The sequence below is a fragment of the Streptopelia decaocto genome (genome assembly GCF_964273445.1).
Source record: "Streptopelia decaocto genome assembly, chromosome: 8".
NCBI classification, from domain to species: domain Eukaryota; kingdom Metazoa; phylum Chordata; class Aves; order Columbiformes; family Columbidae; genus Streptopelia; species Streptopelia decaocto.
The window spans coordinates 17,350,619-17,376,611 of record NC_138662.1 but is presented as its reverse complement, the minus strand read 5'-3'; the positions used below and the strand labels follow the sequence as shown (position 1 = coordinate 17,376,611).

The 25,993-nt window shown below is 44.1% G+C and overlaps 2 protein-coding genes across 3 annotated transcripts in view; one reads left to right on the top strand and one right to left on the bottom strand.

Moving 5' to 3' along the window:
• The window catches only part of ARIH2 (ariadne RBR E3 ubiquitin protein ligase 2), a 32,252-nt gene extending 19,202 nt beyond the window's left edge, over positions 1 to 13,050 (bottom strand). The window contains exons 1-2 of one of the 2 annotated variants that reach the window (XM_082059908.1): positions 12,899 to 13,050; positions 8,320 to 8,666 (exon numbers count right to left, since the gene is read on the bottom strand). In XM_082059908.1, coding sequence (XP_081916034.1) covers positions 8,320 to 8,568 — 249 coding nt within the window. In that variant the 5' untranslated portion in view covers positions 8,569 to 8,666; positions 12,899 to 13,050. The remainder of the gene's footprint in view (positions 1 to 8,319; positions 8,667 to 12,898) is intronic. The other variant, XM_082059909.1, reaches the window with a different exon arrangement.
• Positions 13,051 to 13,113: 63 nt separating this feature from the next.
• SLC25A20 (solute carrier family 25 member 20) lies at positions 13,114 to 24,684 on the top strand. The gene is made up of 9 exons (XM_082059911.1): positions 13,114 to 13,496; positions 14,327 to 14,419; positions 16,307 to 16,434; positions 18,459 to 18,549; positions 19,483 to 19,600; positions 20,782 to 20,854; positions 21,428 to 21,537; positions 22,933 to 23,057; positions 23,558 to 24,684. Exons 1-9 carry the CDS (start codon positions 13,392 to 13,394, stop codon positions 23,618 to 23,620), a joined length of 906 nt encoding a protein of 301 aa, XP_081916037.1. The 5' UTR covers positions 13,114 to 13,391; the 3' UTR covers positions 23,621 to 24,684.
• Positions 24,685 to 25,993: the final 1,309 nt, after the last annotated feature.

Genomic DNA, 25,993 nt, shown 5'->3' with positions numbered 1-25,993 from the left:
AGATCTTTTCAACCATGTCGCTTTGACAGCCGCTAATTCAGACAGAAATGTTTCCTAAAAGCTAAAAAACCACTGTCTTTTGTCGAGCTTACATTCTACAGAAATTGCTCATGCATATTTATGTGGCATGCATATCTCATGAGTTCATTTCGCTTTTCTCCAAGGGATGGCCTATTTTTTGGAGGTGTGTTTCCATCCTCACTTTTGCAGAGATATGGTGTCTAGAATTTAAAACAAGAATCATCATATGATTCTCGGAGAGATTCAGTTCAGAATGAGTTGGAGATATTATGATCTGGTTGGAGCTGACATCCATGGCTTTGCACCAAGCTGACAATTCCTGTTAAATCAGGGTTGCACTGAAATATCTGGCTGAGATGAACACAAACCTGGCATAAAGAAATGCAGCTCCCCTTTCTTCTGCTTCTCCCAATCAAAGGTTTTCATACAAATAGATTTAAGCAAATAGGATTAATATTGAGAAGCCTTTCTTTTAATCCATGACTAGTTTTTTGTTAGTTCTACAAGGTAACTAAGAACTTGGGAAGATATTAGTTTGTGTGTTGCATCAAAACTTCTAAAAACACACTCTTAAATTCTTTACAACAGTAAAAACACAAAGCAAGAGTCTCTGAAATTGTTGTTGTTGGTGAGAAATGACAAACAAAATAGGAGACTGAATTGACTTTGCAGTAGAGAATAGTAACACCTCAGGAAGAAATTGTACTTTCTATCAAATAATTTTGCTGAAGAAGAAAATACCTTCAGACATGCTTTACTTAAGGATCCTGAGGTAAAGAAAGTGACCCACAAATGGAAAAAATACTATTTTACACTCATTTCTCATGTGCAAAGTAGATCTGACTCCCTCCAAACCCCACTGGAAAAAGTGCCTGACTGCCCTGTTTTTACTGGAGGATTTCTCAGAAAACTGCAGAAATATCAAGAATTAAGAAGAAACAAAAGGGCAACCAAAAAGCTTTTGGCGGGCCACATTTTCTTCTTTGGTTTGATCTACCCATTTTTTAAGCAGAATTCCAACATGCAGTCCTGGTAGAAAACTCATGGGGTTGCAGGGGCTTGAGCTGCGATTAACATCACCTGCCATAAACACCCTGAGTGTTCAAAGTCTTGTGGCAAAGTTCTCTGCACCTGTTACCGGTTTCTGAGCATTAAAAGGCTGTTTTGAAAACCAAACTCAAATTAATTTCACTTATCAGAAAAAAAAAGACACCACTGCAAAAAAAAAAAAAAAAAACAGCCAGCCTGCCTTTTTTTTTCCTGGATTAAGTCAAGCTTAAAAAAAAAAGTGAGAAAAAGCCGTCCATCTTTAGGTTTCCCTCACAGTATTGCTTACAATTTGTCTGACATTTCAGGCACTCTCCTGATCACAGAGTTCAGGCTGCACAGGGAAAAAACCAACAATTTAGAGTCTGCAGCTGCAGTCTCGATACCACAGAAAGGTTTTGACAAAGAGCACTACATGAGCTCTGCTTCATCGCAGGGTTTTAATCTGCACCCTGTCACTCACCGACCTGGTGTCGGTCCACAAGATTAGAAGCATATTTAGGAGACAGAACGCAGCTTGGGAATGACAAATACTGCTGGTGTTATACACAGAGTTTGTGAAGCTGTCAGTGCACAGCCTAGTTGGCCACACGCTGGAGAAAGGGGATCTCGGGTTAAATTCTAACTCCTTCTTTGCACGTACATGTTGCTTTAATCCATCTGCTCTCCTACACAGGAGAGCAACAATTTCAGCTGCAGCTGCCAACAAACAGGATCAGTAGGACTCTGCTAGGAAATCTCAACATACGTATTTCTCAAGCTGTTAGGCTATTCCACTTGAGGAGATTCAGAAATAAATTAAAAATAAAAAAAACAGACTTAAGCAAGATAGTATGCCAGAAGGCATTATTACAAAATAGCTATGAGATTCCTTCTTTGAAAGATTTAGAGCGATAGAAACGCAGTAAGAAAGCTGTAAGACAGCACACAGATAGGAGATTGACAGGAGACTCCCCAGCTGGACTCATGGGGTTTTTCTTTCCGACGTGGCACAGGGTCTGAGAGCATCAACACCCTGTGCGTGCTGCACCGCATTCCCCACGCGCTGCCGCAGCCCCAGCAACAAAACATGGAAGATGGGGACAATTCCTTCTGGTGGACAGAAAGGAGGATAAGGAGGATGCACAGGAAGGTAATAACCTGCATGCACATAATGGTGAGCGGTGGCTGAGGACACGCAGCAGCGTGCACATGTAGAGCGTGGGCCTTCGGTGACTCTGCAGCGAGTAATCCCCGCTCAGCTCCAAACACCACAGTCCTCGACTCCACAATCCCAGCTTTGAAGACCATTTTCCTTTTGTTATCAAAAGATGAAGAGGAGGGACATCTGCTTTGTAAAACGGTGTTCCATGGTACAGAACAGCTCATCTCTGCTGTGGCGTCCTCAACAGGCTCTGCACACAAACTTGGCACCACGCTTGCTTCACGCTGCTCCTGTGATCCCGCTGTCCAGCTGTAAGCTTGCAACATGGAACACTTACTGGAAGATTGTTTCGGCATTTTTAACGACTTGTGTCTTGCCTCTACCTCCCACCAAGTTCATACCCATCAACAGCTGTGAACACATTTTTTTCGCTCGTTGCAGAGTCATACTGGCTCTAAGATATACTTAAGGCGTGAATCACAAAGAAATGTGTGGGCTGTAATCACCCTCCACATTTATGGCTCATTTTTCCAACCAAGTTGAGAATTTTGGCAGTTCTAAGCACTAAGGAAAAAAACCTGATTTCTCTCCTCAAATGACTTTATGAAGTTGTCACAAGGTTGCAAGGTCCAGGCCCTCCAGCCAGCTCCCTTATCTTGCTAACCAGAAGTCTACAAAAACTTACTACACTTAAAAAAAAGAGATGACTTTTAAGAGCCAAAATAAAAAACGCACTGAAGCCACTTACAGAGATATTCATGTCCTCTTGATGTTTAACACTCTACTAAACCTAGCAGGCAACAACACAGCTTTCATATAGCAGAACTTCCCAGATCTGTTTGAGAACAAAAAGTAGGTAGAGGACAAAGGTACATCCCAAACTTGTGTGCTCCTAAGGGTTACAGCTTCAGACTGGATGCCCCACATAATGTTGGCTTGATATTAAAACACAGAACATGGTACAGATATAAACCTGCATTCCTGACTAATCTAGGGTTTACAGGTACTTTGCAACAGCGTGTTATCACACCAAACAGTACCATGGTGGTTCTGTGGAGAAGTTAAATTTGTCTATCAGGGTCTACCATTTCTAATAAACAATATTTAAACATTTATTAACTGCTTACTAATATATACTAAAATTTACCAGTGTTGGTTCTTATGGACATTAACTGTGAACACAAAGTTTTCAAACCCTGCTCTTAGACACAACCATTTTAATATTTCAAGGGGCTTTAAAACCTTTCCTGTACTTGAGGTACTTCGGTACAGCCAGTCTTTTACGGCTGCCATTTTATGTTGCATATAAGTTCCATGAAGTCATTATGGCATCGAAAAGGACAACTACGCAACACAGCAGGTTTGTCCCCATAAGCACCCCGTACCACACGCGTGGCTGCGGTTTGCACAGCAGCACAAGGAGGGACACACGCCAGCGTCTCGACATCTGGCTCCAGATGGACTTTTTGCGATGGCATTGGACAGGCATCTTGTGAGTGCCGGCTGCTTCGGACAGAGCCGCTCGCAGGGGCTGCCAATCTCCACGCACATGACTCCGGATCTGCTGGAGATGGTATTTGCAGAGGATCGCTGCCAGCGTTCACCGAGCGGCTCCACAAACTGACTGGCCTGTGTCAGCGCAATTTGAGTGCGCGCAACAGTTTCAGAGGGCTGTGTTCTTATGAGCAAATACTAACTTGGTTGTATTAAAAGACAAGACACCAGTAAGGTGAGCAAGAATATATGAAAAACTGGTTTATCTCTGAAAGATCAGCTGTGATAACATGGATTAATAGATTCAGTGCTATGTTACAACATCAAATACTTTTTGCACCTACCAAGTTTTATTCTTTGCAGGGCAGGGCTAAAACAACACACTGCAAGTTGTTATTTCAAGGAGCAAGGGAAGTAAGTTTTAGCTATCTGGTAAATAACAGGAGATTACTCACATTAGCAAACTGAAAATTACAAGTTCTTCAGTTTTGCAATTCCTTTGGTTTTAGTGGAAAGACTACATCAGTATCGACTGCCTGTAAAACAACACAACTATCTTTCCTTGTTACCTTCTATGTGCTGAAATAGCCTCCTCAGGACTGACAATCAGCTTCTAAAAAGACCTAAAGTCAAGGTGTTATGATCAAGGTTTAGATCACCAGTCTAAAGAATATGGTAAAAACTAAAAAGATCCATCTCATCATTGAGGCAGTGAAACTACTGCTAGTTATTTGGAACACTGCAGATATTCCAGGCTTGTACAGAGACCCTCAGCAGAGCCAGGAAGTGTCATTCACAAACAAAACCAAAATGACATCATCACACACTTAGTTGCTCGCCAGTGACAGGGTCAACTTTGTTTGTACAACTGTCGAGTATCGTACTGTTTGTGTGCATGTGCTGATGCTGCCACTCCAGGACTTGAATCACTCGATGATTTGACAGAGTTATCTTGAAAATAAACTTATCACCATACAGTTTTAATTCATTGTTTTTGAAAGATATTGGATTTTATAATTATATCTACTTCTTAAAAAGAACTGTGGTAAATTCCTTTGCTGGTCTGCAGGTAATACCTGCCATTCTGCTCTCAAGAGTCTTGTCCTTAACAAGTGTTGACTGTTGGTCAAGTGACCTTTTGAGGAATTAAAAGTGATCTGCTTAAATTCACAGACCTTTTGGTCAGAGAATCAAAGTTTTGGATAATATTAGTTTGAGATTTTCTTCTGGCATGTTTCAACAGAGACGGCCTATCCTAATTTTAGTCAGGGTATTAGTTGAACCCTCCACAAACAGATCTCCAGATTAACAGCACTAATGAAGAAGCAAACATTTCCTCTTCTTCTTGGAAAGCAAGGATCCACTCACAGTTCTTCCTAAAACCAAAATGAGGACAAAAGTTCTGAGTACCACTTATGAAGTCCCTATATCTTTTGTATGGTTCTGGGATAACCACGACTACACTTGCAGACCTGACACACAGCACAGCTGGTTGTACCTACTGACACCTTATTTGTACTCATTTTTCTATTCAGAATCCTTCACCTGATAAACAGCAAGTCAGAAGAATTCAAGGTAAAAGTTTCCTATGACAGGAAGAGACACAAGGGCATACACCTACCTACATGCTGGGTTTACGCTTTTATCAAACTTAGGTTTTTAACTGATTTTCGTCTATACCTGGACTAGAAAAACAAGTGCTCTGTTGAAGAATCTGCCTCTTCTGATGTTGTATTCAAACTTTTAAATGTATCTGGGGTGCTCACACCTGATCTGAAGTTAGCCAGCCAACGCAAGCTTTGTTCAGGTCTCTGTTCAGCTTCAGGAGTGAGAACAATGTCAGTTGTAACTCAGAAGGAATGAGAAAAGGCACCAAAAGGGTTTCCAAGGAAGACCACCCTTTACCTCAACACTTGTAAGAAAACTGGAATTCAACAATCAGCCTGAAACAGCCGAACAAAACAGTTTAAAAAACAAACAGTGAGAGTTAATGAGCAGAGCAGAAGAAATACTAGTTATTTAGACTGGTATCAGCTAAGAACAGTACAGATTGCAAGTATGAGGGCTTAAAGCTCTGAATACCTGTTTCAGTTTTTTAAAGCATGTAGACAATATGTCACGGAGAAAAAAAAATACACTCAATACACCCCCCCCAATTTAACCTTCAGAAAGTGAATCACCTAATGACAACACACAGTGAAGAACATTCAAATGTGGCTCTGAGCCCACTTACTGCATTAATTTTTCTTCTTTGCTTTAGGGAATTGTATTGGTATATTCACTTCTAATAGCAAATTGCTCAGGCACCATGTCTTCATTACAGCTCCTAAAGACAGTCTTTAATTTACCTTCATCTTTCCCTTTCAGGGAAAACCACTTCACCTTAAATATAACCTAATGCTGAAAAACACAATATCACCATTAGCTTTCGCAAGCAAAAGGAGATGGAATCAACAAAATATGAACTAGTGTAATTCAAAAGAACAATCACCATTGTCCAAAAAACCCGAGACATTACGAAAGGTCAAAAAACAGAACCACTTCAAAGAAAAAAAAAAAAAACCAACGAACAACTTTCTAGAGCTCAAGCAAATTAGAGGAAAAAAGTAAACACAGTTCTTACAAAAGCCCGTCCCTGTTTATTCACAGCCATTAAGTCAACGGAAAATAATGACAACTAATAGTTCAACACGTTCTATTCAATTTCCTTCTACTCTATGCTTATTAATTCAATGCAAATTATTTCCACTCCAGTTTGTCTCAGAAAACTAAGAAAAATGACAAGTTTCCTTGGGGGAAGAGAGGGGAAGGAAGAAATGGGGTTGCTGAAATATCGTAAGTAGGGGTGCCAGGAAACAAAAAGCACATGCTGCCGACAGACAACAAATTTCCAAGAAAAGAGCGATTCTTGCATCACTGTTGCTAGCGAACAGAGAGTTAATGTGGCACTTCAAGACCTAGAGACTTCGCATGTGGCGTACAAGATCACAGTTTTTCACATTTCTACCCAGATATATTTTTATCTTCTCATGCACAAACCAAAACGTGTAGCACTTCATTTTAAAGCAAATATGCAGGCATATTCTTGATATACAAGGAATCTAAAATATTCTCTCCTTGGGTCATATTTGGGGCCAGATTCATGCTAGCAGGTTGGTATTATCTGGTCAACTATAATATTTGCTCAATGAGACCTTCAGGATTCTTAGAAAATTTATTTTAACTTTCAAAGCCTGATTTTAAAGACTAAATAAAGTATTGCTTTTCTTAATTTAATTCAAGAGAACAATATGGCAGGGGTCACCTTTTTGAAGGCAAACAGCAAAGAGTAGAAAAGCCATTCCAAGTCTTTACTTAATCACTAAGAACCAAGAGCAACTGGCAGCTGGATGAAAAGTGCTGACCAACTATTCTCACTTATTCTTTTCTTTTGCCTCCGTTTCTTAGAACCCGTCAGGAACAGGGGGCGTTCAGAGCTTGAACTGCACATTTTGAAGAAGTCATAGATGTGAGTCTAACAGTCAAGAAAAACTGAGGTAGTGAATGCTGGGAACAAGCACAATAGATGGCAAAATCAGCTAGAGATAAAGCAAAAAGTGTGGGTGCACGTTAGAGCCTGTTGTTTTATAGGCTTTGCGGTCCTCAGGCTTTAAGGTTACACTACTGCTATAAGACACTCCGATGTGCAGATGGGGATCCCTCTCATTTTTTTAAATTAGGCTTGATTCAGACCAAATGAATAGGAATCAAACCCCATCCAACTTGGCTTTTACAAGCTGTGGTCACCAGTCCTGCTTTCGGGGGTTGCTCCAAAAAACAATTAATGCTAGGAGACCTGTTACAAAGTAGATGCATCTGTAATTTCAACCCAGTATCAACACCTAGAGCTTCCAAACTGCTTTCCTCTGACCTGCACTGGCACCAGAGCACATTGGCAGCTTAGAGAGGGAAACACTTCTTATTACTAGTTCGTGCTACAGTAATCAGTTGCATAAAGAGAAAGAAAACTTCAGAAAAGTCTTATTGAGCACAACACCATGGAGCTGCCTTGGAGTGGGACTCTTCTGCAATGAATTAGTCACTACAAGAGCTGGCAAGTTCATTGTACTTTAATTGCTGTCACTGCAACAGTAGGGTTAATACCCAGCATGACAGCTGATCTGTCTTTTTGAAAGTCTATGATTATTCTTTCAGAACCAACAAAGAAAGGTGTTTTTGTTAGAATTACAGAGTTTTAGCATGTCTTCCTATCTGTCAGTTATCTTCTCAAACACAGGTGCACCACTCTACACCATTTATGATTTGGTTTGTTTCTTTTCTGTATTTTTTTTCTATTGTGCTAATGCAAAGAGTTATAACTCAGGAATTTTGGTCATGAAGCTCAGCTCTGTAAAACAAAATAATTGTAAGAATCAACATTCAATAAGGAAGATTTTTCAGGCCCCAAAACCAGTATGGAACAATTTTAAATGTTTGAGTCAGCTCTGAACCAGGGACCTTCAAGAATCTTCCTCCAACCCCCCGTAACAGCAACACCACAGGTTTTATTTCAAACTGTATGCTCAGCATCTGCCTTATTTTACCCCTGTGTTAATGCATAAACCTTTCCTCACCTTTAACGTGGCAGCCAAGCTGGCCATGTGTTCGTTCAGAGTGCTCTCCGACTCCTTGTAAGTCAGGCAGGTGAACTGATATTCCTCTGGATCAAAGGCATCTGCTCCCTGCTGCTCCACGTCGTTAGCTACCCCATCATAATAATCCTCAATATCCCCCGGATCCTCATCCTCTTCCTCCTCCTCGCAATTAGGGTCATAATCCTCTTCATTGCTGTCAGAACCCTGGCTGTTCATGTCCACGGACATCTTAATGCCCTGTCAAACTGCAGAGCAGGAAACCAATTGCAGCTTCTTTTTCTCCTCCAAACTTTATCGTTCTTTTGATTTCATCTGAGCTCTGTCTCCTAAGGGGGGAAAAACAATTTTTTTCTGTTGCCTAAAAATTGTAAGAGAGGCCACGTCAACATCATACAGGTGATCAAACAGCCAGGAACAGACTGACCCAACGGCCCAGATAAAGAAGATTCTGGTGTGCAGGTTCCTTGGTTTGGATCCACTGTGGCTCTTGCACCAGCAAAGCCCAGTCTGCTCTTACAAGGCGAGGTCTAAAACCTCGGAGATTGGCTTACTACATTGCATCCTAGCCCCCAGATGACATTTGACATTTGGAAAGCACTTCCATAACCTTTAATACAGATATTTTCAGAGATACACGTAGATTTATGACATTAAGATTTTACCAACAGCCTAAAGTGCTGCAGAAAAGCATCATATCCGCTTCACCAAAGGAAATAAACCCAAACCCCTTAGCTATGACCACAGCAGCTAGAAAGGGAACCTGTGAAACCCTGTCCATGTCCAGATTGCTTTAGAACCACAGCCATTAAGTGGGACTTTGGAAAATACGACAAACGATCTCTCACATATACCCATTTTAACAATCTTCAATATCATCTCAAATGGTGAAATTAGTTGATGCCTTTAAGCAGGTTCTGCTGGATGTGATGGGGTTACATCCAATGGGAGGAAGTAAAAGAAATTAACTCGTTTTATTTTATCCAGTACCTAAAGGGACCTACAAGAAAGCTGGAGAGGGACTTTTTACAAGGGTATGTAGTGATAGGATAAGAGTTAATGGCTTTAAACTGAAAGAAGGTGGATTTGGATTAGGTATAAGGAAGAATTTCTTCCCCATGAGGGTGGTGAGGCCCTGGAACAGGCTGTCCAGAGAAGCTCTGGATGCCGCATCCCTGGAATTGTCCCAGGCCAGGTTGGATGGGGCTTTGAGCAACCTGGTCTAGGGGAAGGTGCCCCTGCCCATGGCAGGGGGTTTGGAACTAGATGATCTTTAAGGTCCCTTCCATCCCGAACCATTCTATAATTTGTTATCTTCTGAATGTAGAAATTTATGCTAAAGTGTTGACAGTCGCTATTCAAAAAGAATCAGAGCAGCCTTTTTTTTTTAGATTCTCACTGATGTTAGAAAATTCGCATACTTAACTTTACGTATCAGAACTACAAACCTTCTGCTTATATAACTAAATCAGCATGAGTCCAAGTTCTAAGAGATTCAGCAGCAGAACATGTATCAACCTTGAACTATGGTCACCACATATTTAGTCACAAATTTCCATTTAACCCAATAATTTAGTTTCAAGAGAGAATATATTAAATAGAAAAGACTTCAAACAATGCTGCAACCAAATTTTACATATTAAAATACATACATGAAATCAAAGCTATATTTCCACACGCAGCTTGTACTGGGTTTCTTACGTGTTTGCATTTTGCATTACTACGTTGTTAGCTCTGTTACTCAAATATTTTCCCTCAGTATCACAATTTGTAGCTGCTGGGGAAACCGTAATCAAGCTTTGAGAATCCTGACTTTAGAGCACAGGAAATCTCAACCATAAATTTTCATTATTCTTCCTCAATCCGATTGTTTTCTGTTTCAAATAACCTGAGAAAGCAGCACAGAATAACCAGGGATGTACAATTAATTTGAGGAGCTGCAGTGATTTCAGCAGATATAAACCTCCAGTGAGAGAGGATGAAAGCTGGGAGCTAATTATATTGTCCCCTGAATTCTAGTCTCCCTTTCTTTCATTTTCCTTTTTATTTCTTAGCTATCCACAATATAAGTAGCACACAAATATTTTACAGCACTGCTTCCCAAAGAACTTTGGTGGAGCAGAGGCACTGTCTCTCCATATTAGAAGGAGAGAGATGTGAAATCTGATTTGACAGACACAAAGCAAACCTATATTGTCCCTCCCTCTCCCCTGCTTAGAGTTAACGATTCAGTTCTGAGCTTAAATCTGTATCGACACTGACCTCTTACATAAAAGTAGTAACGAATCTTTATCTGTTAAACCTTATGTTAAAGGAATAATTTATTTGAGAATCCAAAAGCACTGTGAGCGTTACTACAGGGATATCAACAGTCTCATGTGCGACAGCTCGTTCAGCCGAACTCAGAGCATCGCAAAGCCTGAGGAGGTTTCACCAGTCAGGAAACTTCTCAAACTCACTCAGATGCCACACCCTAGAGACAGAAAAAAAACACCTAGAATGCTGGGTCCATTTGCTGTCTTAACCCACAGCGAGTCCTGTCCAAGCAATGAGATGTTTTTAGACGTCTAAGCAGAATGACAGGCCTACCCGGTCCCTCAGCAGTCACACAGCAGTCGCTGGGGAGGAAGCTCAGAAGGGTGCAGACCTGTTTCTCTGTGCCACTAACACACTTATTTGAGCAAACAGAGGAGCTGTTTGCACGTGCAAACGGGATATATCAGGCAGAAAAGTCTGCAGACTGGATGACTTTTGTGAATCCTGTCACAACGTTCAGAGAGAGCAGACTTCCAGCATAACTGAACGTCAGACGGACATGCGTGAAGACAGAGGAAGACAAAGGCACAAGCTCTGTGGACAAAGCAAAGCAGGGTTCTAGGAAAACGAGGAGCAGAATTTGCCTCACCTAACACTCAGCCTAATGCCCTCATGACCCAATGATGAGCTCTTTAAATACAAACCAAGACACAGCTAATACTTGACAGGACTAGTTTTTAAGGCAATAAAGATGTTAAGCTCAAAAAAGAGGGTAAAAAACCCAAAGAGTATTTAGATTAAATAATTACCATAATCCTAAAAAATCAGATTATAAAATTTTAAGCCATATTTAGATCACTTTCCTACCCAAGGGAAGATGAGGTACTTCTTTACCACCTTCATCCAAGATACTCCTTCGTCTTCCCTAACACTAACAGAATTGAACCCCCTCTCTTCCTCCAGCCTCCTCGCAGGGCTCATAAACACACCCACCCCTACGCTCTGCTGCCCGTCGGCTCCAACAGGGATGCTCTCTCACTGAGTCCTGCTTTGCAGCACAATTCTTCTTAACAAGGTCTCTGGAAACAAAATGCCTCCAAATATGCCACCATCAGTCTGTCTCTGACTTCACCACCGTTAGACACAGTAAATTACATTATCTCACCTCATACCTCGTCCTGCTACATCATTATTTTCTGATTTCTTGCCCTCTGTCTTTGTGGGATTCCTCTAACAAGTTCTTTGGAGGATACTCCCATTTTTTCTGTTGATATTTCACAGCCATTTGAGATGGCTTTTTCTTCTCTCACCTCTTTATTGATAATTCTGAAGCAGATGAAGTCTAACTTATCCATGTAAACTTCCAATGGGCTGACACTCTATCTGTGACCATCTACAACCCAAACCCCACACCCCACACCCACTATCGATGCTAATCGCATCTTTGTCTATGTCACTCAAACCTGTAACCCGTAGATCATCCCCAATTGCTTCCTCACACACATAGAACAAGCTCCTTGCCATTTCCTTCTCCAATGAGCTTTTCAATAGGACTTTTTTCATCCTAAGTGTGAGAAACTAGACCACCACCCCCCATGCTTTTCACCGCAGACGACTCTGCAGGGACCTCCTCGCCACCTTCTCACACATCCCCCGGGGAACCTGCCCGCTCTCCTCCCACCTCCCAGCCTTTGTTCAGACTATCACGACTGCCTTGTCCCTCTCAACTCATCTAACCCATTTTGCTCCCGTCCTTTCTAATCTACCATCACTTTTAGCAAGTCACTTTACGCATACCTACGCGAACGTTCCTTCCACGGTAACCCTGAGCTTGGGCAGAAAGATACCCAGTTTAAATTACCTCAGCTCCATCGCTTTTGTAATACAAGACTAAATCCTGTGCTTGTCCCAAACAGGCAGAACGCTGCACACGGGGAAGGGGGAAGCCCGGGAGCACCGGAGCAGGGAGCTGTTGAGGAACAGCCCGGGCTGGAGGGGGGAGACCCGGCACAATCGGGGTGCCCAATGCCGGCCCCAGAGCTCCCGGGCTGCGGCTTCTCCCCCGGGCAGCGCGACCCCTGGAGCTCGGCGCGAAACTGAGGTGAAGTTACAGAGAAGCGGCCCCGCGTCCCTCCCGCCGCGCTCGCCCCGCCCGGGCCCCCCGCCAGGAACACGGGCCCGGCCGGCAGCGGCGCTCACCGGTCGCCCCCAGCTCCTGCCACCGCGGGACGGCGCGGCACAGGCCGCCCCACCGGGAGCCCCCGCCGCCTCCCCCGCGCGGCGCGGCCCAGCCCCCCGCACTCACCGGGAGCCGCGGAGCGCGGGCGGGGTACACGGGGAGCGGCGCCCCGGGCTCCTCCTGCCGGGCCGCCACTGCCTGCGCGCCGGAAGCACCGGCCTCCGCCTGGCGTCACTTCCGCCGGGCGGGGCCGGAGCCGCCGCCGGGCCGGTCCACTGCGTTGGGCCGGGGGGGAACAACGGAACCACTGTTGGGACAGGGGGGGCTGGCGGGCGGCGGCTCAGCACTCTCAGGAGACGCTGGCGGCCCGGCGGCCTCGGCCGATGCCGGCGCGCGATGGCAGCACTCACCGCCGGCGACCGGCACCGCGGCCGGGCAGGACCCGCCACTCCCGCGCGCAGCGGCCGCCGCGCTCCCGGCCTGCCCCGCGCTCACCTCCCCCAGTATCCCGGCGTGCCCCGCACTGGGGTAAAGGTTGCGCGGCGGAGAGGGCGGCACTGGTTCGACGGGGACACGGCGCCCCGGTCCCGTTCTTCCCCCGCCACCTGCCGCTGCCGCCATGGCGGAGCAGCCGCAGCCCATCAGCCCCGTGAAGAACTTCTTCGCTGGCGGTTTTGGAGGCGTCTGCCTGGTGTTCGTGGGGCACCCGCTGGACACCATCAAGGTGAGACAGCGGCGCGCACCGGGGAGCGGCGGGGGCGGGGAGGCGGCCGGTGCCGGGCGGTGCGGGGCAGCCGGGGAGGACTACACATCCCGGCGTGCACCGCGCGGGAAGCCGGAGGGAGCCACCAACTCCCGGCGTGCACCGCGCGGGGCGGGGCTTAACGGGCTGGCCGTGCGGCGCCCCCTGCCGGCGCGGCGGTGTCGTGTCGCGTCAGCGGGCGGTTCACCGTAAAAATCGGGGAACAAAATAAATAAATAAAATAAAAAAAGGGGTCGGTGTCCCGGGGGTGACGGGAGCACATTCGGGTCCGGAAGGAGGGTACCAAGGGGCTGAGCGGTGACACGGGGTCACCTCGCAGGTGTCGACGAGGGGTTGCCATCCTGACGTCATCCCAGCAATTAATTAGTGAAATATATTAACTATTAAATGCATTAAAATTCTGTCTCGGTTGCCAAGGGCTACAATGATGTTAATATCTCTATCAATATCGTAAAGTCTGGTCACAAAACTTAACTTTGCGATAGTCATATAGAGGTGTCCTCTGAATCAAACTTTAGCGTTTATTATATTTCATTAATTGTTTATTTATTATCATTATTATATTTATAACTTATATTACTATCAATAACCTTATTATATACAATGCGTAATTATATACATTATGTTGGATATAAGTATATTATTTATAATATTAATATGTTGTTTATGTTATTGTTTATTTTTATTTATTACTTATCCTTAAGTTATATCATATTACATTAAATTAATCTGTTTCAATTACATTCGTATTATATTTAATAAAATAACATTTTCCTATCCCGACTTACTAGGTCAGACTGCAAACCCAGCCTAAGCCGCAGCCTGGGCAGCCTCCGCTCTATTCTGGGACCTTCGACTGCTTCCGAAAGACTCTCGTTGGAGAGGTAACTGTTCACCCCTCAGCTGCGGCGCTGGCCAACAATATCACTTACCGCCCTGTGTCGCCAGAGCGGAATCACATGGGAATGTTGCCCCCCAGAGACTTAGCAATTCTTGATTAAAATTTTTAAGCATGTTACAAAGCTTGGGGAATGGTTAGAATCCACCTGCTCTAGGTGCCCATCTCTTTGTTTTGTTAAGAAATGGTTTTGGTTCAAATTGGTAGTGCAATGTTAGTATCCGACGTTATAGACTGGAGTGGATTTTGGCAGCTGTTCACTGGCTTTGTTGTTGCGGTCGGTGGAATCTGTTGTCTTTGGCATTTGGGGCTGTGTCTGGAAATCCTAAAATAGGGAATGACTTTTGTTGATACAAGTAGTGCTTTCCCTTCTTTCTATAATGTGTTTAATGTGTTTTGCCGTCTATGAGAAGGCAGAGGAGTATTAATTTTTTTTTGAGAACAGAGAGTCAGTTACGATAGTTTTGTTACGATAGTTTTGTTCAGTCTTCAGAAGGTGGACAGCGGTTCTCACCCCTGAATCACCCATGTCGCGTGATAGAACTCCAGTCTGGTTTGTATTTAGAAAGGCACGCAGCCTTGGTTTAAAGACTTTAAGTGACATAGAATCCCATTTTCTGCTTCGTGAGTTTTCCCAGCAGCCGTTTACCATTTGGAAACAACGAGCCTGAAGCCCGACTTTTTGTTTACGAGCCTGAAGTCTATTTTCAAACCGCTGGATCTCGTTAGGTAACTCTCCGTTAAATGAAAGATCTGTCTCGTATCTGAAATCTGCTTTCATGATGGTATTAACGGGTTGTTACGTAACCACGGCAAATCTCCCTTCCCTGGTCTCGCCCATGAAGCGCTGAAACACTTTGCTGGCTCCAAATCCCTCGCGGTTTTTCACACCCCTGCTGAAGCGCAGATGTCAGAGCTGAACCACAGCAGCCTCGTGATGTAAAGTTCCAAAGTAGCTGCTGCCTCTCTCCTCCTACTCAATACTCATGGGTTTCTATAAGGAAAATGATTAAACCTCCCTGCCAAGGCCGTTTGTTTCCTGCTGCTCATGGGAAGGTTGAGCAGGAGCATCTGATCTTTGTCAGCCGGATACAATTTCATTAGTCAGTCGTGCTCATAAGCGTGTAGACATGTACTGGGATACACTGATAGGGGTGGACGGACCAGCAAATGGTTAATTTGTGCATCTAGCCTTTATCTAGAAAGATAACTCTAATTTTAATTTTTAAAAGTTCAGTTCAAAGGCGAGATAAATGAAATAAATGGTGCTGCTGGGGTCCACATTGGAATTTTTTCATGTGTGTTGTCTGATGAAGGGAAACATCAAGAACGTAAAGTTGTATAGTGAAAAGTTTTGACTTAGGGAAGGAAACTAAAAGGAATGTGCTCTTGAACTTGTTTCAAACTGAGTTTTTGTGGCAAGTGAAGTAGTTCAGATTAGCTCTTCATTTTTCTGAAGAGTGAATTCAATTCAGCATTCTCAGGCTCAGTGTCAGGATTTTACACTACTGCAATTGATGACTTATTGATAAAGCACATGTACGTTTTTGTCTGTATTTGAGAGAGAAGACTTTTAACATAATCTATTAGGACTATTATTCAGGTGGGTTTTAACTTCCTCATACTTGAGATATAAGTACAGGATGAACAGAATTGGAGCAGGAGAGTGTAAGTGGTGCCGGTGTTTTCCAGGAGGGCCCTGAGCCTCAGCTAAACATGTATAATTGCGAATAAATGACAGACCCCGTTATTCCTCTGATTAATTTGACTGTCTGATACCATCCTGTATTGAAGCCTTTCGCTTCTCAATGAGTTGAAACGCATGCAAAGTCTATGCAAAATCAAGTAATCCTTGTGATAACTTTTCTTGCAGGGAGTCCGAGGCTTATACAGAGGAATGGCAGCTCCTATTGTGGGGGTGACACCCATGTTTGCCGTGTGCTTCTTCGGATTTGGCTTGGGAAAAAGACTGCAACAGAGAAAACCTGATGACATTTTGACGTGAGTTTCTGAGTTAATCAGTTGGAAAAGGCACCCCAAGGCTCCTGCTGTATTGTCGCACACTGCGTCGTGGTGCAAATTTGTCTCTTCTCCTGGGTTATAAATATAGATCTAAAAAATAAAACACTCGTGTGTTTTCATGCTGCTGGAAGCGTGGGACTGATAGCACAGGCTAAAAACAGACCGCATGTGGGCAGGTGCTGTGCACTTCCCTTTCTGCGCAAGAAAGAGCCATTAAGCAACGATTCCGTTTTAGATGAGTACAGTGTGAGTTATACAATGGTCGCCTGCCAGCAGTCTCACTATTAACTGAAACTACGGGAGAAATAAATTCATGGTCAAGCAGGCTTGACAACGTTCACGTCCCAGTTCTCTTTTCCCTGTTGGTTGTGACTCTTGCTGTGTCCTTATGTTAGGATATAATGATAGCCATGCAAATGTTTTATTATTCATTTCTGAAAGAAGGTGTTTATGAGCAGCTCTCCTCTCCGGCATGTCTAAGCTTCTGGAAAAAAGACAGGGAGCTAAGAAAACTTTGTGGCTTTCTACATACGCTTTCTACATACTAACTTATGCATGAAGCAAGACCCCAACCCATAAAGTGCTCCCTTAACACCTTTGCTGACTTGTGATGTATAGCTCTACAGGAACAGAACCGTAGCTTAGCAACATTTTACTCTGTTATTTGAGGAGTACGTAGGATCCGTGTTGGGAAGCAGGAGGCCGTTGTGTTGAGTCAAGCGTGGTGGGGTGGGGAGCTGCGGCTTCTCCCACAGCCGTGGCACGGAGCGAGCTCCCTCTGCGCAGGCCGTGCCGAGCTGCTGGTTTGCCACTGCCACAGCAGCGTCCGCGTGCAGACAAGGCTGAAGGGTAAGGCCAGGGGAACAATAAGGAGCGGAGAATACAAGGGGAAAAAATGAGCTGTGGGGTTATTTCCAGCAGCCTTATCACCTCAGTGCCTTGTGTTTTATACACGTCGTACCAAAGAGAAGTCTTTATGCCCAAGCAGAGCAGCAGGAGAGAAAGAACAAAGGTCAACAAGTAGATGATGGAACTGTCATCGTGGCCAACTGTGCTGTACCTCAGGTGCCAGACTTTACAGTGTACCCGGGACATGATACCCAAAATGAAGGGTCAGACCCTGAGCACCATGGCTGTGGATGCAGAGGCAGGCAGGATGGCAGTGATTTCCCCATGTTGCTTTTTAAGGGAATTTTTGGAAGGAAGGAGATGGGAGAAACTTGAGTTAGAAAACTCAAAGCTTAGTTTGAGTAGGAGGTGCATGTGGAGTGGTGAGGGAGATCTGAATGGTCTGGAAGATTTAATGGGAATTTAAGAGTAAAGAAAGGTGTAAGAATTGGAAAACCTGAATAGAATACCATCTCTTGGGCAAGTGGAGAGAAGTGGGAGGCATGGAATTTAATTAAATTGATATATTAGGATGTCTTACTAGAGAAAGTAACAGGATGTTGGATGTAAAAATAAGCTTGTGATAAAGAAACTCAGTCTGTTTCTGCCATGGAGGCTTTGCCACATGAAAGCAGGTGCAGAATGTGTGGGATGATGGCAGGTTGGTCAGACAAACTTGATGATGGCAGAGGCTGAAGAAGTGAGGGACTGACAGGTGACAGAAAGGAGGCTCCTGGCTGCACAAGCAGGAATATACGTGGAAACTGGGGTCGCTGAGAAGACTGTGGGAGACTGGAGGAGGAAGAGACTGTTGAGTGTAAAAATCAGTGGGAAATGGTGTAGCAAAACATGCAAGTACAAGGATTATTAGCAAATGCAATGCTGAGTTATGGTTGCTGTGGGAACCAGGGCTTTGAATCCCAGAGATCTTAGATGTTTAGCTCTGATTATGCATTGATGGGGCACTTCTGCACTGATCAAAAGCAGTGGATGCATCTCTAGTTCCACTGCCGGCCTTGTGCAGGGCAGCATGGCCTGGTGGTACCAGGGTCTTTCTTGCCTTCATTTCCCATGTGCTATGTTGTTTCAGTGTCTCTTCTGTTTCCTCGGGGCAGATATCCTCAGCTGTTTGCTGCTGGCATGTTGTCGGGAGTGTTCACAACAGTAATCATGGCTCCAGGAGAGAGAATCAAGTGCCTTTTACAGGTAAGGTGATGGGAATTTAATTTTAGGGGTCTCGTCTCTCCACACCAGGAACTTTGATTAGTGTATTTACTCTGTTCTGGTTTTTAACAGGACCGAGACAACTGTCATTTAATGCAACTGTGTCACAAAGAAGCATTATACAAACTCACCATGACAGTATAAGAACATAGAGCAGTCATTGCCTTATTCGTTTTACAGAGCACAAGCCTTATACCATGAGGCATCAGTGGATGCCTCAGTCCACATCAAAGTATGGAAAAGTCAATTTTTTTCAGAATGAAACTGTTTCTAAAAAATGCAAAACTCTAGATAATCAGACTCTTTCTAGTGCAAAGATTTTCTGTTACCTTGACAAGTTCCCAATATATAACTAAAGTATGCATTTCAAAGGACATGGAATAGTTTTCTAATGTTTGGGTGACTTAGTTCTATACCTCCTGCAGGGTTTTGAAAGCATTGTTGGAAAATGTAAACCTGAACAAATGGAAACACCATCTTCAGCAGAGATGGGCAGCTTTGCGCCGTTCAGACTGCGCTGAGCTCTGTTAGTGTGGTGGTGGGTGGTCACATTAGTTGTGACAGACGTGGTGTTACTGTGAAAGCTTTTATACACATACAAATTGTTTGAATTTCACAAAAATATTTGAAGGCTACTTTCTGTCAGTGCAATGTAGAATTACTGAACTGAGTTCAGTTGTTTCAAACTTACACTGGGGAAAAATAAGGGAGAATGTAATCACTGCGTGGAACAGTAAATATACCCTCAGCTTGAATGGGAGAGCACTGCTTGAGGAAGTAACGCTGAGGTTTCATGGGCAGGAGTGCCTGTGGAATGAGAACATGCTCTTTCCCCTGTGGAAATGTACGCGTGGCTTTGTAACTATCAGCTGAATGATTGTTCACTAGTCATAAACTATCACTTTAATCCTTCAGATCCAGGCAGCTACAGGTGAAACTAAATACAGTGGCTCTTTGGACTGCGCCAAACAGCTGTACCGCGAGGCTGGGATTCGTGGCGTGTACAAGGGGACAGTGCTCACCCTCATGAGAGGTAACTGCTGATGTTCTGGTGCTTCTGCTGCATGGGGTGCTCTAAGATAAGAAGCCTGATACAGTATCGTAGATCTCGCTGTCCCTTTAGGTACTTGGAGATGCCGCACCACCCTTTGTTTTTTTTTCCAGTCTGCAGAGCTACTCCAATGCCTCAAAGGGACTGAGATATAAACGTGAGATTCTCAGTGAGCAAGGAAGAGATTAGATGACAAGGATCAGAGGGATGTAGGAAGTAATTAAGATCTGAGAAGCCAGGAGGAGTGAGATACTTCAGGAGAGGAGCAGAGAGAACAAAGAGAAATACAGAAGTGGGCGCTTTTTTTTCATTTTCTTGGAAGAAGGATTGTGACTGTGAATGCTGCCATATAATACTGACTGTTTTAAACTCTGTGATTGCATCAGTTATGCTTTCTACCCACTTGAGTGTGGGTTATTTTGGACTGGGATGTTATGACCCCTCTCACAACAACAACAACAACAACAAAGGAATTGTTCCGGACACTGAATCCTTTGCATGTTTTGGTACTTTCTCCTTTGAAAAGCGTTAGATTGTTCCCCATAATGGGGCAATGTTTTCCAAGGGTAAGCTGGAATATCTGTATTTTGATACCTCAGTTTTGGAATTTGTTCTATCCTCTGCTTCTCACAATAGCATAACAGCTGGCAATGTAACTCTGGCAATGTAACTCTGGCAGCGTCCAAGCCAGAGGCTGGTTCTCCATTTCAGGCACAAGCTAAGAATGGGCTGCAGGAGTAGCTTAAAAAAACAAACCCCATCAACTACAAAAATAAAACAAACCAAACCAGCACCAAAATAGAATCATTAGAACAAATAGTTTGCAAAACTCATGAAGTTCCTGTACTGCTCTGGTTTGTTTTGCAGCAATTAAGAAAGCCTAGAGCTGTCTCATCATTAGTTTAATGGCCAGCAGGCAGGTTACAGCCTGATTTGAAGGGCTGCTGACAGAAGCACTGGAGAGCAGATATTTTCCCAGCTCCTGCCTTTCGTACCTGCTGTTCCTGGGAAAGTTCAGGCTTCCCTGTCTAGAGCAACAGAAGATTTTGTTTGTAGAGGAGTTTCAGAGAAGGAATCTGGATGTACTTAGCGATGTTGCTGAGCTGGCATGGGGCTGCTGTGCCTCTTCCCACTACTCACGGTCTTTGTTGTTTACCCAACAGACGTCCCAGCCAGCGGAATGTACTTCATGACGTACGAATGGCTGAAGAACATTCTGACCCCTGAGGGAAAGAGGTTAGTGAAATCCCACAGTCATCATTTTCTAGACTTCTCAGACACTGCTGGTTTATCTCTCCAGTTAGGAAGAGATTTAGAGTGGTATCATCAAAACAATGTTTTTAAAAAAAGGTCGCTGGTCTGGTGAGTTGACCTGTTTTGGTCTGGAGTTAACTGACAATTAAAATAGTACTCGGTTTCTCTCAGGTTATAGCATTGGATCTTATTAGCCAAGTAAGGAGTACTTAAAGTAGGTATCTTCACTTTCACTCCTGGGTGTGCACAAAGAGCTGGGGGGTTTGTAGGTTTTTGTTTGTTTGTTTGTTTTCTCCACAGAGCATTTGCGTGTGTGCTGCTGAATGAAAAGCTTTGAACCTTTAGGCTGGAGTTAGTACATTTTGCCCACAAGGCTCCAATTCTCGGAAATCCCGCTCAGATACTGCACTCTGTGTCTGCAGCGTTGTGCTGCCTTCCGGCTGTCAGCGAGGCTGCCTCTTTGCTTGTCGCCTTAGGCAATACAGATGGCGTTTTACTTTTTTAATTATTTTCTTCTTTTTTTCTCCTTTTTTCTTCCACCCGACTCGTGCCAAGTGTGAGTGAACTCAGCGCGCCCAGGATCCTGTTTGCTGGCGGCCTGGCTGGGATCTTCAACTGGGCGGTTGCCATTCCACCAGATGTGCTGAAATCCCGTTTCCAGACCGGTGAGTTGCATCCCAGCTCATCACGGCCGTGGTCAGTGTGGTGCTGCGGGGAGAGGGCTGGGCAGCGATGGAAGATGCATCTGGGACGTAGCATGTCTCGAGCACAGCTTGAGACAAATATGTGAAAAACCCAAGTGTGTTCCTAGCTTTTTAGTTGGTTTCCTCACAAATTTTTGGCACATCAGGATGCACTTCTGTCTCTGCCTCCCTGCTATAATATCGTGATCCTGATTTGAGATACTTGTTTTGAAACCTAAGCATAGAGGTCATATTAATACAACCATATGTCATGACTTTTAGCACAAAAGTATTTCTTTGAGGGGTTTTGTTATTTCACATCAGACATAGTTGTATAAATTGTAGCCTGTGCTATCTGATATTTATATATCAGATATATATATATATATATAAACTGGGCATAGCTTGCTGAGAGCATTTCTTTCACACTAGCAGATCTACTCTTGAGTATCTGTGACCTAGTTATTGTGAGGAGGTCCCCAACCCTTGAGCTTCAGCAAAATTTGACAGGTTTTTCCTTGGCTTGTCCAGGGGTCCTAGTCAATGAATATTTCTGTTAAGGCTCCTTGTATTCTGTCTGTCTCTCTCCACAGGACAGGCAGTAACCATTTTTCTTGAGTCACAGATCATGATAATCTAGTGCAGGAAACTTTTTCTCTGAATGACGGCTGCTGTGGTTGTTCGATATCATACCAAGGACCAAGTGTGAAATACATTACAGCTTTGCGTCCTTGTTCCACTGAGCCAATCTCCAATGTTGCCTTATAGATGAAGTGCTTTAGTGGTGGCTGTTTAACCGGGTTGGTTTGTGGAGTATGTGTTCAGAGGGCTGGCGGAGGCAGCGCTTTCCACAGAAGTGTCAGGAGAAGCACGAACTTGTTCTTTGAATGAAACAACTTTTTAAAAGCACCTCACCCAATCTGTGTAACATCAGCATTAAAACAGCCTGTGCTTTTCACCTTTCTTATGAATAAACTTCATTTTTTATATCTGACCTTCCTATCTCCTAATTGCAGCTCTTGTGGTCAGTGACACAAGTAATAGCTCAGACATCCAACCCTGACAAAAGTTATTCTCCTTTCTTCCCCGCCCCACAATGACTTGATTAGATAAATTCTTTGTGGTGATGGTGAGTAAACCTTCTGTTTACTGAATCTTTAGTAAGGTGTCCTTTTTGTTTGATTGCATTTGACTGAAATAGATCATTTTTCCAAGCAGATGTTTTCACAGCGGCTTCAGCAATGCGTGGATTCTGGTGTCACCCAGACGACAGAGCAACGTGAACCTGTTGAAAATCCTGGGCTGTTACATACACCACATTCTTCAGCATTTGTGGCTGCCACATGTCTTAGCACATGTGTTTTGTATCTCTTTCAGCTCCTCCAGGAAAATACCCGAATGGCTTTAGAGATGTGCTGAGAGAGCTGATCAGAGAGGAAGGAGTTGCATCTCTGTATAAGGGCTTCACAGCTGTAATGATCAGGGCATTTCCCGCTAATGCGGTAAGTAAATTGTGATTCCAGATGGGTTTTGGGGACCCAGCCACACACAGTGAATATTCATAGTCTGTGACCTGCTGGTTACTGTTATACCATTTCAGTGAGATTCTTGTCACTGCAGGTGCTTGTGACTGCTGGTGTCCAGGTTCTGAAAATGTTCCTAAATCTGTGGGGAACACCAAGTAAACCTTCCTTAAAGATTTGCATGAAAGCTCTTTGACTCATTACGATAGTATTTCTTTTCTGATTGTACATCCACCAGTAGAAGACAGAAATGTGTGGATATGTTTGGACTGGCTTTCACTTCAATAAAAAATGAACCTAACAGAGTAGAAATTCTGCCTTTGTGTGGAAGGATATAGTAGAATTTTTGCCTCTGGTCTAAGACCTTTTTTTGTTCTCTTCCTCCTTCCACATCAGCTATGTCAGGTGTTTATAGTGCTGCATTTCAAAAACCTTGTTTGGAATAGGTTTTTAGAATCCTTATTTGTTCTCTTTTCCAGGCATGTTTTCTTGGTTTCGAAGTTGCTATGAAGTTTCTTAACTGGGTTGCACCAGGTCTATGAAGACTGGGAAGCCTTTGGAAATTAGGAGAAGGAAAAGATTGCAAGTCTGCCTCAAAGGAATAAATTGAAGTTTCAGGAATGATTGCTTGCCTAATACCTTTCTGCCTTCCTCACGTTCTTCAGGTGGTGCTAGGTGCTGTTCGGAAATGTAAGCTGTAGCTCTGAAGCAGAGGTAATGAGGAAAGTTAGTGGTGATAAACCTGTCTTCTGAGCCAATGTTCCACAGCAGTCATGCTGCTAACATACTGCTGTCACTATTACACTACCTTAAGTACTTCCTTATGGAAGAAGGGGACACTTCTTAAAATGTAATTCTTTATTTACTGAAGAAACACGTAGCTATTAATGCTGAAACGCTTCCTTAAGATGGTTGTCTGGTGATGTGTACTTCACTCTCAGCTGCACGCACCGGTATCAACACGCAATGTCAGATAGCGCTCTCATCTCTTGTCGTTTTTCACTTGTGCCTATTTCTATGTTGACAGCGGTTTTAATCTTACACGCATGCAATGCAGCAAACACCGAGCTGGGCAGGGGAGGCCAGAGCTACGTTTCAGTGGCCTGGGAGGTATTACAGGTCTTTTCTGAGGAACTAGGAGGAAAAATGAATTGTGCTTAACGTTTCTACTGAGCTTTACTGAGGCAGCCATTGAGGAAAGGTGTTTGATTAACCGCAACTTTTCTCTGAAATCCCTTTCTGTCTCACTGAAGATATCCCAAATGTGATTTCAAAAGGACAGCGCGGTTTATAGCAACCCACGATGTGTTTGATTCATCAAACGTTGTGTCCTGGGATTCAGTCTCTGACCCGAGAAAATTCAACAGGACTTCCAAGAACTCAGTCCCCCTGACACAAGGGGGATACTTGAAGTGGACACTGGCTCTGCAGTCTTGTCTAACTGTATTCTTGCTCCTGTTCCTTTGTTTTCTCTTAATATTGTTAAACATAATCACATTTTCTTTTGAGAAATTACTAATGCTAAGAAGCAAAATGCAACTTTAATTTCTTTTTGGTTTTGATGCAGTATTGTTGTAACTCAATAAAGCTGGTTGCTGCTTGGCCAGAGTGTGTGCTTCGTTTACTTTTTGCATGGTCACGCATTGTTAGTTTCGCAAAACTTTTCCAATTCTTAATTCTGAGATAGGATTGGAAGTTGCGCTGTGCTGTCTTTAGTTGTTAACCCCTTGCCTTTTAGCTTTTGGATTTTTGACTGTCCAATGTGAGCTGTGGAAATGAATGTTCTGCACTTCAGTGTTTGTCCTGCAAGTCCTCTTAGGTGCTGTGTTGTGGCTGCAGTTTTTTAACTATAAAACTGGAAACTAAATAACAAGTTGCATTTTCCAGGAAGAGACCTGGACACAGATAGAGGGGAGCTGAGGGAAAGCGTCTGTCCTGATGCCCCACAAGAAGGGCGGCTGAGAGTTTGTCCTGGGTCTGGCATTGTCTCTTGGCCTCTGCCATTAGGAAATAATCTTCACCTTGGCTTTCCAAGGCAGGGTCAGCCCTGGGTACCTCCCACCCAAAGGTGCTGCAGAAGCCTAGAATCCTACTTTCCTTCCCAATTATTTGGAAGGACCCGAAGGGAACCTGCCTTCCCCAAAGTCCACCCTTTGCGTTCTACAGGGTAGGGGCGTGAAACCAATGAGGTAGCCCCTGGTGCGTGCAAATCTCAGCTACTTGGAGCTGCCTTTGTGATCTTGCTGCTGCTGCTTGACCCACCATGGCCTGTCCCCGCTCCTCACTGCTTGGTCACCTGCTGCTGCTCCTGCTTCTCCAAGTCACTGTGGTGATGGATGAATTAAATACTAAAGTATGAACTCAGTTAATACTGGTTCAGAGAAGTGATTAAAGGACATTAATCTCTCCAAGGGTTGCCAATACAGCTCCAACCTTGTTTCAAGAGGACCAGGTCTGCTTTCACGGCGCTCTGCTTCCCGGCCACCAAATGCTGTACTGCTCTGGCCACCTTTCTGACCTCTGTGCTTGGGCTCTGATGCCTCAAAGCAACTTTCATTGGTGTTATAAAGCTGAATTTTTTCCTTCCCTTTCATATATGTATTCAAGAAATACCGACACTTCTTGTGAGGGATAGACGTGCATCTTCTTTCCTAAGATTCCAGACACTGATGCTTAACTCTGCCCATCCCAGCTGTTCTGCCCAAGATGCATTCTGATGAGCTCCTGATCTCCCAGGAAGAACTGAAGCAGAATCCTCCAGGTTGGGAGCGCTGTTCTGGGTTGGTTTCTGACGCTGCTGCCCAGCAGATGGCTGTCTGGGGCTGTCAGCCAGAGGGACAAACCCGCAGGTCCCAAGGCAAGGTCAGAGGCGAGGAAGCTGCTGGCCGGGCTCTGCGGCCGCTCGTGGCAGCTGC

Coding starts and splice junctions, on each gene's coding strand:
- SLC25A20 (XM_082059911.1), top strand. CDS start 13,392: ATGGCGGAGCAGCCGCAGCCCATCAGCCCCGTGAAGAACTTCTTCGCT. Junction 13,497..14,326: donor ACCCGCTGGACACCATCAAG/GTGAGACAGCGG, acceptor CCGACTTACTAG/GTCAGACTGCAAACCCAGCC. Junction 19,601..20,781: donor AGTGCTCACCCTCATGAGAG/GTAACTGCTGAT, acceptor TTTACCCAACAG/ACGTCCCAGCCAGCGGAATG.